Raw genomic sequence first — 14,967 nt, forward strand, 5'->3', positions numbered from 1 at the left:
TCAGCCATCAAATGTTCCAAATATTTGAGTAAATATGATAACTTTCTCATATGTAAAGAGACTGCGATTTTTACTACGCCAAGAAAATAATTCTGCAGATTACATTGTGCCCGGTGACTTTTACATCCAGTGCAGCTGAATTTAAAGTTGTCCACTGACACGCCACTTGGTGGCGGTAGAGATCAGGGTTTGCGTCCCACTCTGCATCACCATCACCGACTTGATGAACCTGATTACCTACATTTTATCTAAATGTAATTTCCTGACAACTGTGCGGTATTATTTCAGCCATCATTTTATTTAGCTGCACTCTACACTTCATTGAATGAAAGTCCCATATCCTATTCTCAAGTTAAAAGTTATTGATACCTATTATTCCTTTGTTTTAATTTGCAGGGCACCATTCATCCATTCAGGAAGACGCACAAGTCCTTCTTTGGAAAACTCCAGCAAGAATTCCGACTGGTCACCTCAGATAGACGGGTAAGTGTGTGTGTTTTAAATATGATTATATTTTCTTTAAAGGAGCTGTTACATTCAGAACATTAATATAGCAGCAAACAGCTATGTGAAGATATAGTGGAGACATGTCTCCCTGAGTCTCTGAGTCTGCTGTCATCAGAGCATCTCCTTGTCTGTCAACGGTGCATGTTGGTGCTTGTGAGTGCCGGTCACTGGTTGGCTCACAACCGTTGCTTTGGTTACAACTGATAACGTACGTTTGCCGGTGTGGAAGTGCAGCACCCGGCCCCTGCTTCCACCTCAGGTTGACCCCGTTAGCTCTGTCAGCACTTTCGCCATTTCGTAGTTTTTACTTTACGCGCTTCAGGCACTGCAAGCCAAAATGCGCCTGCTTAGGAGCCGCCATATTGAGATTTAAAAACTATTTTTTTTTCTATTGTCATCATCAACCAACTAATTCCGCCTGGTTATCACCATCCAAACATGATCTTGCCTCCTGGTTTTAACTAGGTAGCTAGTGTCTGGAGGTAAGTATCATAATCCTATTGTGCTGTAAACTGTGTCGTATGCAGTCAGACCCCAACACCTAATAGTAACTATAATTATAATAGTAATACTTTGTTTATTCTAGCAGGTCACTGTGTTCCAGTGAAAGCAGCAGCGAGTAAAATACCATCCGCCCCGAGTTGGCAGCTGGTCCACTTTGTCTGACTTTGGCTCCCAACATTTGCCTTAATTTCTGTATATTTTGTATTTTATTTGCACCGATCACATGCGCAAAAATGAATGTCATTTGGGCCGCTCTACAAACCATCTGTTGTGTTTTCAATTTAGTTTGCTTTTTCGCTCGAGTTGGAACTTGAGAAGCCAAAATGCCAAGAGGAGAAAGAAACGCATGTTAAATTAAACACCGTTGATGTAATTCTCTCCCCACATTCATACTTTTTTGAGTATCATTTACATAATTTGTCATCATCTTGGATTCATTTCAGTTGCAATACATTCCGGTGAGAATAATTGCTGTTGGGAAATCGCATAGAGCGTTCTTCAACTACTTCTGCAACATGACGGAACTCTCTAAGTTCCGCGTTGGATTATTGTTTTTTCTTCAATTTATTTATTGAAATCTGTGTTTTTTTCACAGCTTTTTAATTTGTTAATTTTTTTTGCATTTTTTATTCTACTGTTAGTGAGAAAAGCTCTTAGGAGGCAGTCAAACTAAAATTCTAAACATTATTTAAATGCAGAATAACAAACTGCAGGCTGTGTGAGCTGCCTGCATGAAAATAGGTTTAATATTCCACCTCAGCAGTAACACTCAACTCACTGCTATGAAAATAGGGAACAACAACAGTTTGTCCTAATTTTCTGCGAAAAAACACATGTTTATCTCGAAGCCTTGAAGTGATTTTCTTTCTTTTTTTTAAATTAAAAAAAGAGTAGGAGTTTTCCTCGGTGCCCAACAACACACGGACAGATGTAGAGTTTAAGCTAAACATGAATTCTGAACAACATCGGGATGTAAAAATTACAAAGAAAACACTGGAGACATGGTAATAAACAAAACAGGATCTCAGACTTGTGTGTGTCGGTGTTATTGTACTATAATCCACTTTGACCTCATGCTGGCAGGGGGTCTTGCTTCCCCATAGAGCCTCGGATTGGATTACACGGTGTCGTACGCGGGTTAGGGACCAAACATAGTTCAAACCACCGAAAGCTGAGCGGTGCTTCCCCGTCGCCCTCGTCTCGCATCTCCCGTTTCCTTTTTTACGAAATAAAACAAAGTCCTTGTCAACACCGGATTAAAAAAAATATATTAACGTATATTTTAACACCAGATATATGAGATGTCGTCAGTGTTCTCTCTGAGATTCATATGCACACATCGTTAAAGTTCTCCATCACGCAATACTGTATAATGCATCGAATACATGCACTCAACATGTTTAGGTGTTGGCACTGTTTTGGAATCCGATATATTATGTAACTTGAAGCAGGAGGCTGCTCTTTATCGGGTGACTTGAGAGAGAAACTTTATTTTTTAGAGCAGCCAAAGAGCTGACGCTCCATATTCACCATGTCAGTCATACAGTGCATGTTTGTTGTGCTGGACCTTGGTGCACAAGGTCAACCCCCCCTCCCGCCCCCCACCACTGAAGACACCGAAGCCCCGGCGGCTCCGAGGAAGAGGTTTATTTGTGTTTTCATTGCGGCCGCAAAGCGAGCCAGTCGGTCCAGAGTCCCCCTCCCCCCCCCCCTGCACGTACTCCCGGTCTGGTATGATTAAAGTGACCTCTCTCCTACTGGCTCCACCTCCCTCCTTCCGAGGCTAATATGAGTCACACATTTCCCCGGCGCTGGCGATGGAGTGGCGGCGGCGCTCAACAGTGATGTAATCGGGCCTGGCATCAACATGGGCACCTTTTTTATTTAATACAGTACCTGGTGACGGCCGATGCGACTCTGTCACTCCAATGTCACATGTGTAACCTCAATATGTTGGCTCGCTGTACTGCGGCCCGGGCGCTGCCGCCACTGACCGACAGACGGGGGCAGCAGAGCGCCGGGCTCGCCGAGCCCTCTCCTCCAGGCGCTGAGCGTTTGGGTATGCGAGTGTGTGTGTGTGTGTGTGTGTACGTGGGGGTGGGGGGGAGGAGGAGATGTTTTGGGACAAGCGCTGCCGCTCTGTTTGCACACACAGACGCATGTACGCGTGTGCACACACACACACACACACACACACACACACTCTGTGGGTCTCCCATGCCTGTCGCTGGCTAGCGCTGTCACCAGACGCCCCAGTGCTGTCATAACACGGCACACCACAGTAATTGTAGATTTCACAGCACTCGGTGCTCCCCACCACGGCGTATGACTCCAACACGATGTGACAGGCCAGGACACACACACACACACTCTCATTAGGTTTCTTATTTCCCTCTTCTCTAATATACACAAACTAACTCTCTCTTTCTGTTCTGAGGGCGAAGTTAACTTGCAGTAAAAAATTTTTTTTTACATTTATTATAAATGTTGCTGAATATTCATCTTGTCGATTGGAGTAAGAACAGTGTTGAATGGTCTCTGATACACATTGTACAGACCAACAAATTAAATCTTGTTTTTGGTCTACTCTCTTTGGTCATTTGTCTATAACACCTATAACAACGTAACAACCCTGATGACCTGTCTCATGACGCCTCAGAGGAAGACATTTGTGGTGGACAGAGACCGCAGTTCACATCCTGTCCTCCACCACCAGTCAATAGTCCCCGAACCTTAACCAAGCCGAAAGGTAATCTAGAGGACCCGCATCACGTTGCCAAGTTGTAAAAAAATTAATAAAATCTCTGCACGGCCATCATTTACTTGAATGTACCTATTCGCCTAATGTGTATTTTTATAATCCAGTTATCTCCTCAAATGTAAAACATCTTCAGTCTTTTAAAAGGGCTTCATCTCAGTCAGTCTGGAGAATTAATTATGCACCGCATGTTATTATATTTGCTCTAGAGAGCAATGGAAGTATTTTGAGTGCTCGTCCTTTGCCCTCTTCAGTCGTCACACGCGACAGTGTTTTTGTAATTGAGTTTGTTCCTGCAGGTCCTGAATAAAACCTCTTCAAAACTGATTCATAGACCGTAGAAAGCATGATCATAATCAGACCTGCTGATGCTCTTTCTCAGCACTGAGCCTGTTTCCTGCTCTCTGGATGCTCTGGATGTGACCTTCCCCCGAGCTGGCATTCCTGTGATGGAACGGATTCAGACTGCGGCGACTCGCTCAGTCCGAGAATCCCCCCACAGCAGGTCGACCGACCGCGGGGCACGAAGCTCACTCTGCATGCAGCAGCCCAAACCCAGCAGCCCCCGGTCGGTTTGTAGGTTTGGATTTAGATAAGACGGCGGCTGGTCGGCGGCCACGGGACGCTGACGGCCGGTCGGGGAAACCCCGTTCAGGAGAAAACGTTGGCGAGACATTTGCAGTGGTTCTGGAGGAGCTTCATGTCCTCACGGTCGTCCTGTGGTCGGGCTTGTGCACGAATATGACGCAAGATGCAAGCGAGTTGCATTATGGGAAGTGTAGGATCTGGTGTTTTTGGAGCTCGGCCCAATCTAGAGCTGCAAATATTTGTTATTTTCGCCATCAATTCATTGGAATTTTTCCGGAGTCCAAGGTGACGTCTTCACGTGTCTTGTCGTCTCCAACAAACAGCCCAAAAACTCAAACGCGTTCAGTTTAAAACCGAGGTTGCCAGAGAGGGTTTGGAGTCTCAATCAATCGACTACATTTCTTTAAAGAAACTACGAACTTCCTGTCCATCTGTGATTAAACTTGTTTTTTCCGGGTGTTGGTTGTCTTACTTAGAATTTTTTAGCTTTTGACTTGGTCTCTTTTTTCTTAACAGGATAAATTAAGCTCTTGGTAGTTCATTTAGTGAGTTAGCTTAAAAAAAGAAATACAAATCCGATATCGATGTCAGCCAATAGGTTTTTGAGATAACGTTCTGTACTTAGTGGGCCTCCCCTCCCCCCCCTTCATGCCGCTAATATACCGTTGATCATCTAAAATGGGCGGGTCATAGGAATACAATGGGAGTGGAAATTCCTCTTCCAATCAGAGCGAAGGGTGTGGATCAGATGGTTGGCGGTTTGCTCCCTGGCTCCTCCAGTGGATGTGTACATGTCTTTGGGGCGGACCCTGAACCCCACATCCCCACCCCACCAATGTCCTCCTTATGTCCTGCTCCTGTTCTACATCTACAGGGCTTGTAGAGGCGGTCGGTGAATTAACGCACAGTTTTCGTAATGTCACTTTCAATCATTTTATTGTATCACAGAAAATAAAGTAAAACTCTTTAACAGAAAATAAACCGTCTTATTTCTAAATGCCTTTCCAAGGGCGATATCTTAGCGTGCGCTCGTGCGGTTCTGCCTGCGGTTAAAAATAATCTCCCTTCCGCTCTTTTAAACAAAAACACACCTGCCGGCACTCAGGTGCCGTCTATTTATAAGGTTACGCCCACTGACATTGCGTCATCAAAACATGACCAAACAAACAGACGGGTAAACACAAATCATATTATGGCTTCTACAGGGCTGATGATATTAACTGGTAATTAACCGTTTCACGTCATCATCGTTCGTATCCCCCCCACGTGTCTAATAAATGACTTTCAGTTGGGCCTCAAGCCGAAGGTTGAGCCACTCTGCTCCTTTTACCCTTTTGCACCTAAACAGTTATTTTGTTTTCTTGTTGTCGTTTTCAGTCGTGGAGGATCCTGTTGTTCGGGGCTCTCAACCTACTGTGCACCGGCTGTCTGCTGATGTGGTGTAGCTCCACCAACAGCATGGGTGAGCACACACACACACACACACACACACATAAAATAGACAAATGTATATATATATATATATATATATAAAACCAACACAGTGACAGATAAGCACATGCAAACTGACACACAGAGACGGATGAGATACCTGTCTACACAAAGTAAACACAGAATGACAGTTACACACACGTGCACACCAAAACGCGTTTCTGTGTGTGAGGCTGCAGCTTTAAGCACACACTGAACAAGTCTGAAGAAGTGTGTTAGCAGTGTCGTCTCAACACTGTGTGTGTGAGTGTGTATGAATGCATCTGTCATAGTGACGAACATGTGTTTTCTTCTTTCTTTTCACTCTTGACGCAAAGCAAGAGAACAGCGCATAAAACATAAAAAGGTTTTAAAGGATGTATGTCATTCATACCAACTCTACTCTGAGCTTTTATGTAAACATGTTCTATTGATGATAATCCTGCACTCAAACCGAATCAGACAAACCTCAGAGTTTGTCAAACTTTTTTGGAAGAGAACACAAAGGTTAACGGTCAAATTATTGCAGCTCACAGCGTACCTGTGCAGCGAGGCATTCACACGTACACATCTCAGGTGTGCTCTCTTTCACCCCCAAATAAAGTGGGTTAGCTAGTTCGACTAACCTGTTGGTTTGTCTCCAACCTGCCTGATCATCTTTTTTCATGTATTTTCACAAATTATTTTCTGATGATTCCTCGACATTGTTCTGCTACAGTAATGAAGAACATTAATTAAGATGCAGTTTTATGTGCCTTTTTTCTTTTTGAAAGATTTTGAATCATTGCATAAAATATTGTTTGTCACGTGTGTGTGTGTGTGTGTGTGTGTGTGTGTGTGTGTGTGTGTGTGTGTGTGTGTGTGTGTGTGTGTGTGTGTGTGTGTGTGTGTGTGTGTGTGTGTGTGTGTGTGTGTGTGTGTGTGTGTGTGTGTGTGTGTGTGTGTGTGTGTGTGTGTGTGTGTGTGTGTGTGTGTCAGCAGCACTTAAACCCATTTCTCTGCCTCAGTTGAGCTGTCCACTGGTTTTTCTCTGGACGATGTGACACGCTTACTACGCATCTACATTTAAATATAGCTGCCATGGGGGTGTATTGCAGGATATTCAAGTCCACGGGAGAAATGTGCAGATGTTAAAGTTGAAGAGACGTTTTCTGTTTGGTGGGAAGTGCAATTTATTGAAGTCAATGCATGCTGTAGACCTCATCCGAGACCTGGTGGAGTTAAATGTCGGGTCCGGTGTGTTAAGGCTTGGATGAGTAAGTTGGTGTGTCATTCATTCGTTAGCCTGTAAACATTCACATTCGTCAGTGCTGCCCGTCTCTCTGCCTGTCTGAGGGTGTGGGCGGTGAGAGTCTAGCATCCAGCTGTGCAGCGGGAGGCGGGGTTTATGGTCAGCGAGGCTCGTTTGACCGCCACCGACGTTACCTTTCTACTCGGGGATTCCATCACTCAGGAAAATGCTGCCACGAAAAAGAACAACATGCAACTGTATCCCCCCCCCCCCCCCCCCACCAGCTCTGCCTGCAAATACTGCAGCAACAGACACACACAAACACACACACAGACATACACACATGCACGTACGCACGCGCGCACAGCGGTGGCGTCGGGTGTCGTGCAGACAGGAAGCGAAGGACAGAGGTATTGAACAAGCTGGGGGAAGGCGACCCCGCCGTCGATACTCGGCCCCCGATGATAACAGCGGGAGCAGACAGCCGCCCCCCCCCCCCTCTCTCTCCCTGCCCCTCCCCCCACCTCCACACAGTCGGACCGATTCCTCCTCCCGTATAAAGTCTCCTCCGCTCACACCATTGGAAGTCCGTCTGCTCCTTCATTATTTCTATTTCGGAGACTTTCTTGCTTTCCCTTCTCCACTCTTGAGTGAGTGATGCTGAGATGACGTGGAGCGATGCGCTGCTGGAGGTTAAACTGTTACCTGTACGCATTAATAATTCAGTGAGCTGCTTCGGGGCAGAATTTGATTTTGTTAGATTCTTGTATCAATGTGACGGTGTAGCTTTCAGGTAGTTAATTTGCTGGATGAGATAAAACTGGAGCAATCCTGCTTGATTTTCTTTAAATAAATGTTTTTCCTTTTTATCAATTGACTTTCTAGAACAAGTACTACGACACAATGAATATGACTCGGTATTAAAGGTTTTTATCCATGTCGCCCTCCCTGAATATCCAATGTTAGTTGGATATTTTAATAACGGATACAGAGCAAGTGGTATAATAATAAAAAAAGAATTGCCTTTTTATTCAAATCCGTCGTTACAATCTATTTCAAATGTACATTTTACAGTTTGACTTATTGCGGTGAAAACAACTCTCTTGTTTAGGTTTCTCGTGAGACGGGCTGACGGACCCGTCTGCTCTGCTGGTTTCTACAAAAACAAACCAAAAGTCATTATTCTCAGTCGCCCTGAGCGCCGCTGATCTCACACACACCGGCAGTTTGAGCCGTGTGTGTCTCGGTGCGGCTCTGGTGTACGGGTACAGCCGACGCCTGCAGTGCATTTCCACGTTAACGTTAAATGAAGCATAACCTACATGGAAGGTTGTCATCTCCCCCCACACATACACACATACACACATACACACACGTATATGTCCCTTTGCATGTCTAATACCGTGTTCCAGGGCGTCACATGTACATGCTGTACATGCCTGTCCTCTGCTGCAGAAATACATGCATGCTCACACACATATACAGTATATGTATGTATTTATATATATATATATATATACTCACACACTGCTCTGGCCTCATTAGCTTATGACTAATGACATCTAAATACACACACAAACACACACACGGCGGTGTACACTTCATGCATGCCTTACTGGTGCACTGAGGCGGTTAACCCGTCGTCGACCTACGAAGCTGCAGAAGGATTGAGTCCTGATCTCATTGTGTGTGTGTGCACGTCTTTACACATTAGTTAGGAAAACATGGGTGCAGTGTGTGTGTGTGTGTGTGTTTGTGTGTTTGTGTGTGCATGTTTTCCAGCCCACTGACTTTGGAGGGAACATGCTGCAGACACGTCCTTTTCTGAGATGCACAAATGTGTTTACACCGGGGGGAAAGATCACAAACCAACAATATTGTGTCTTACAGTAGAATTAATGTTTGTGACTGACCTTGTTGCCCCACTTTGAAAGGGAAGCTGAGATGAGTGCGGAAACCTCCGCCACATGGGGGCAGCAGAGCCCGCTCAAAAGTCAACCGGCATACTATCGCCTTACAAAGTGGTGAAGGCACTGGTTTGGTCTCTTCCTGAGAAACACACACTAGCAACTAGAGATGCACCGATCAGGTTTTTGGTGCCGATCACCGATCACTGAAATCAGTATCTGCCGATCCGATAATACCGATCACCGATCAGTGTCGATTGAAGCATTCTATTTATTGTGTCGCATTATTGCCTAGGACTATGAGGAAATACATATATAAAGCAACTCAAACATTAAAGAAATTACCGATTTCTTTAAACATTTAGGACTTTTACTTTGAAAAATGTCCTAATTCAATTCAATTCAATTCAGTTTATTTGTATAGCCCAATTTCACAAATTACAAATTTGTCTCGGAGTGCTTTACAATCTGTACACAGAGACATCCCTGCCCCAAAACCTCACATCGGACCAGGAAAAACTCCCAAATAACCCTTCAGGGGGAAAAAAAGGGAATAAACCTGCAGGAGAGCAACAGAGGAGGATCCCTCTCCAGGATGGACAGAATAATAGATGTAATGTGTACAGAAGGACAGATTTAGAGTTAAAATACATTCAATGATACATTGATACATTAAAATTGTTTGATTGCTATTGTAGGGTATTCCAGATATGTATGGAACACATCTGCATCATTCATTTCCTGGAACTCTTGGGGAAATCTATTTACAGGACTTTTCTTAACATACAAAAGTCTGACTTATTTTTATAAACTCTTCCTTGGTACAGTAAAAATGTTTTAATGTTAGCATAATTTAAGCTAAATCTCAGAAACGATCTATAAAGAGACAAAATCAGTTCATTGTTTACTTTTATATGTTAGTGTTTGATTTGTCGACATCTTATTTTGATAAACGGATGTTGTTTCACGTGGTTCTTTCCGCTAACTTTGCAAAACCGGATGTTTTCACGTAAATCCTTCCGCTAACTTTATCAAAACCCTCGCGCGCTCCCGATCGAATGTGTTTACCGTGAGCATCAGTCTATAGGGGCAGACATGTGAGAGTCGGCTGAGTCGACCCAGAGATTCAACTCGGGACGGGACGCCGCCGGTGGTGAGGATCCTCGTGGACCTCTCACTCTGCGGCCCTCGCCGGCGCATCGTCTCCGCTATGGCGCGGCGATTGAAACGTCTGATAGTTCTCGTAGATGTTACGTCATCTGATCGGCCGTTTTGAGAACGCCGATCAAAACCGATAATGGGAATATCGGCCGATATGGATCGGCGCCGATCAGATCGGTGCATCCCTACTAGCAACGGTTTGGGGTCACTTAGAAAAAAGAAATGTCCTTATTTTTCAAAGAAGATAACATTAAATTAATCATAAATACACTCGATACATTGTTGATGTGGTAAACGACTATTCTCTGGTTTTTAATGAAGTCTCTACATAGGTGTATAGAGGCCTGTCTCCAGTCTTCTCATGGTACATTGTGTTATCGCCTTAGAAGACTAGCGGAGGGTTAGAAAAGCCTTGAAAAACCTTTTCATGTGAGCGCAGCTGAAAACAGTTATGCTGGTGAGAGAAACTATAAAACATGCCTTCCTTTGAGCGACAAGTTCGAAGAACAAAATTAATATTTCAAATAAAAATCATTATATCTAACCTTGTCAATGTCTTGACTATATTTTCTATTAATTGTTTTAATTTGAAACATAAATGTGTGAGTTTTCATGTAAAACACCAGATTGTCTGGGTGACCCCAAACTTTTGAACGGTGGTGTATATCATCCCTTTAACTAAAGGATGATGTCAAGGCTCACCGGGGCCCATTCTCCACCTCCTCTCGCCAACAGTCGGCCCTTGGAGACCGAATAGTACCAGACTGCAATCCTATGCTCGTGTGATGGTGTGAATGCAGTGATTGATGAAGATCCGAGTGGGTAATTTCCCAGCTGTGTTTGCACTGTTGCGTAGAAAAAGGCTTGCAGTGCTTTTATTTACGAACAGTCCGAAATTCTGTGAATGCCACCTTGAGAGCGGAGACTTGTTGGCGCCTTCTGGTTGAGACACAGAGGAAGTTCATCTCAGGGCCCGAGGTTCTTCATCTGTTCACAGACTTTAACTTTCCAGTTGCTTCTTGTTCTTTCTAAGTGAGCAGAGAAGAATGCCTTTTAAGCCGATGCCCGCCTCGTCCCTGGTTTCACCTGGCGCTTTCCACTTTTCAAACCTACTCTCTTTTAATTGACTCGGTGATGACAACCAGCTGCTGTGTGTTTGTGTACATAAACGTTGTGTGTCCGCGCGTGTGTGTGTGTTTAAGTGCTGTTTAAGCAGAGTCTTTGTTGCACTGTTGCTGAAACATAAGCCGGTGATGATTCTACAGAAGTCTGTGTGTGTGTGGGTGTGTGTGCGCGCGCGCATGTGTATGTGTGTGTGCGGTCACGCTGGTCCTCTCGTATCAAATTGTGCATTGGACAACTGGATCAGCTTTCAGTCTTACAAAGCAAAGACATCAGCTTTTTGTCTCACCGAACCAAATGCACACAACACACTCACAGACACACCTACACACACACAAACAAACACACACACACACGTAGAACACACACTCACCCTCGCACACACACACACACACACAGCAGTTTAGGCTTCGGTGTGTCTGTCCAATAGTCTGTCTGTTTCCTTGTTTTCTCTCTCACTCCAACAATCACAGACAGCCCACTCCTTTGTGTCACTTAGACCCATGTCTTCCACTTTCTCTTTCTGACGCACACACACTCGCGCACACACACACACACACACATACACACACACACCCCTACCTACCTACGCGCTGCCTTTCACCTAAACTCACCCACTCTCTCTGACTCTCCTGTCTCTCATTTCTGTCTGTCTCCCATCACTCGTTCCCCACCTTCTTGTCGCCTCTTCTCTTCCCAGCTGATTGATGGACAGACTGTCTCCCTTCTCCATTGTGTGTGTGTGTCTGTTTTCTTGCATGTACAATGTTTTCTTGTTGCTTTGTTTTCGAGTCTGTAGTTCACTCACATACAGACGACACAGAGCGTAGCCACAGAGCTGATTGACGTCTTCAGTGGGAGGGACTAAGATGCAGGGACAATGTGTGTGTGAGGGGAACATGATGGATGCTATTAAAGGAATTGGCATGAACCCAATGTTAACCTGTGGCCCCTCATGACAGGATATATGGCCTTTTTAATGTGAACTTGAGTTGTGGACAGTTCAACCAAGATGGATTTTTGTCCCTAAGAGGTGAAAGAACAGAAAATACCTCCATAACAATATATTCAAAATATTCTTATGAAAGTCAGCGTATATGAGAGTGTTGTGTTATTTCCCAGCTGTCTAGTGTATTATGTTTATTTCTGTGTGGGTGTGTGTCTCCAGCTGTTTTTCGGCCCAGAGCAGCATTGAGAAACCAGGTCAAGTGTCTGTTCCACAGACGACTACACACACCTCATTCTCCTCCTCCTCCTCCTCCTCCTCCTCCTCCTGCTTCTCTCCACCTCTCCTTTTTTCTCCTCCTCCTCATTTACATACAAACCAAACCACACAAAAACATCGCTAGCAAATGTGATATTTCTGACACCGATCAAACACATTATTTTGCACACGTCACCAAAGGAGGGCGAATACCTGAAACCGTGGAGGTAAAGAAATCAAACGATGGGTTTGATAATGTAATATAACAATTATCTCATGTCAGCGCAGTGTTTGTGTGCATATCCATTAGTTTGTTTGTTTTTCATCCACAGACTCTGAGGTGTGTGTGTGCGTGTGTGTTTGTGTGTGTGTGTGTTGTCCCCGGGCCCTTAGTGTTCCTGTGTGTCAGAACACAGCTGGTGAAGCAGTTCATCCCAGGGGGCCTTGAGTACAGCCAACACACACTCACAGTAACTCTGTGTGTGTGTGTGTGTGTGTGTGTGAGCGCCTCCTTCTCCCCACACGGCCTGCACCACATCTGCCTTTTGCTCTCGGTTTGTCTCCATCACCTAAACACGCTAATGATGATCTGCTCCTGTTGGATTCCACCTTGATTTTAAAGGACACTCCACTGCAAAGGACTCGAGCTGTCACTAGCGATCACATCGTAGAGTCCAGTCAACAGTTCAGGACACACTGTATACTCACTATACACAGTATACATGTTCTTTTATTGATATTGCACAGAGAAAAGCCAATCCTCACATTTGAGAAACTGGAACAATCGAATGTTTGAATCCCTCTGACTCGGTTTGGTTGATGCGGGTAAAGCGCTGAAGGAAGAGTTCCTCTAAACGTGGACTCAAAAGTGATTGAATCGTCTTTCCGCCGCCATATCTCAAAACCATCAATACAGATTGTTTCCATCGCTAGAAGACGGGCGAGTCGGAGAGTGAACACAGATCTGTGAGCCTCTCGGTGCGGTCCGTCCCTCCCACAGATGTGGTGGTGTAGCTCGAGCCGGCCGCCATCTGGGACCACGGGAGTCCCGTGACCGCGCGTTTGAGTCTACGGGAGCGACTATTGTGGACCTTTTTGATTTTTTACTTCAAAAGTTCTGCACAAAACAACGACAACAACACCGTGGGAGATGGGTGTCATCTCCCACGGTGGGAAAATGGAAACAAATTGTTTTTATTATTAAAATTAACAGCAAATATTCATCAACCTGAGAATATTTGGCCTGTTGGGACAAAAGAAATGCAGGAAGGAGCCTGAACATACCAGCGCTTAGTTTTCCTTATGGCAGTTTATTCGTAACAGATGATGGTACATTGATTATCATCAGCGGGGAGGGGGGGGGGGGTTACAGAGGACGGGGTCAGGGCACGGGGGGCACGACGACGGGCCGGGCACAGCGGTTTAACGTATCACTGCCAGCTGCCTCTCAAATCCCACGTGGAGACACGAGGATCCATTTGACTTCGCTCCGGTTTCACATCGACAGAAGTTGCTCGTCGTGTGTTTGGATGACGAGCCGTCTGTGTGGGCCGCGGCCACCCGGGAGTGTGTGTGTGTGTGTGTTAACCATTTGTAGACATGCTTGTTTTTAACGCATGCTTCATCATACCCACCGGTTCCTGTCAACGCTAGAGCAGATGGCGGTTTACGCAGATTAATAACGCGTCTAATGAGGATATAAAATCGTTCCGTGCATGTCGGAAAAGACGGTCTCGTCTCGATCTTCATATGAACATATTGTCACTTTATCGTGAAGCTGAAAACGATCCGAAAGTAAAAGATCTCCTCGTGCACAGTTACGTTCGGGAACACCACCTCCAGCTTCACCGTCTCCCTGAGGAGGAGCGCCTCGGTGTATTTGTGTGAGCGCCTCCTATTTAGTCATTTGCAAGGGAGGGAGAAGCCCTGAGGTCCAGTCTCTGTTTGCTCCCTCAGTGCTCAGCAGTTCCTAGCCTCCTCCTCCTCCTTCCTCCTTCTGTCGCTAGTTCATCTGTACATCTTCCTCCTCCTCCTCTTATATCATTCCATTCTTCTCTCCCTGGTTCACCTGTTCCTCCTCTTCACTCTCTTATTCCTCCTCCCCGGAGAGACTCCTCACCGCAGCAGTTGAGGCGTTCGATAGAAGCTTTTAGTTTACATCTGCAGCACACAGGAGCTGACCTGACACCACCACCCAGTGTGTGTGTGTGTGTGTGTGTGTGTGTGTGTGTGTGTTTCTTGGTCTCACTTTACTGTTTACCGGAACCAGTGACACTAAGCTGTGTGTGTGTGTGTGTGTGTGTGTGTGTGTGTGTGTGTGTGTGTGTGTGTGTGTGTGTGTGTGTGTGTGTGTGTGTGTGTGTGTGTGTGTGTGTGTGTGTGTGTGTGTGTGTGTGTGTGTGTGTGTGTGTGTGTGTGTGTGTGTGTGTGTGTGTTTCTCGCCCTCAGGACGTGTATTAGTCATACGTTTATGTAATTAGCAGAATCTTACTCTAGGATTTAAATAATCAATCAC

The 14,967-nt window shown here is 45.1% G+C and overlaps 2 protein-coding genes across 3 annotated transcripts in view; both read left to right on the forward strand.

The window, feature by feature from the left end:
* Nucleotides 1-14,967, forward strand: part of LOC130206906 (acylphosphatase-2-like) — a 159,330-nt gene that overhangs the window by 42,599 nt on the left and 101,764 nt on the right. The gene's annotated exons all lie outside the window — the stretch shown is intronic.
* slc30a6 (solute carrier family 30 member 6) overlaps nt 1-14,967 on the forward strand; it is a 37,405-nt gene that overhangs the window by 1,663 nt on the left and 20,775 nt on the right. The window contains exons 3-4 of the mRNA XM_056435152.1: nt 397-483; nt 5,735-5,819. Of these exons, the coding sequence (XP_056291127.1) occupies nt 397-483; nt 5,735-5,819 (172 nt within the window). The remainder of the gene's footprint in view (nt 1-396; nt 484-5,734; nt 5,820-14,967) is intronic.

The sequence above is a fragment of the Pseudoliparis swirei genome, chromosome 17 (genome assembly GCF_029220125.1).
Source record: "Pseudoliparis swirei isolate HS2019 ecotype Mariana Trench chromosome 17, NWPU_hadal_v1, whole genome shotgun sequence".
Lineage (NCBI taxonomy): Eukaryota > Metazoa > Chordata > Actinopteri > Perciformes > Liparidae > Pseudoliparis > Pseudoliparis swirei.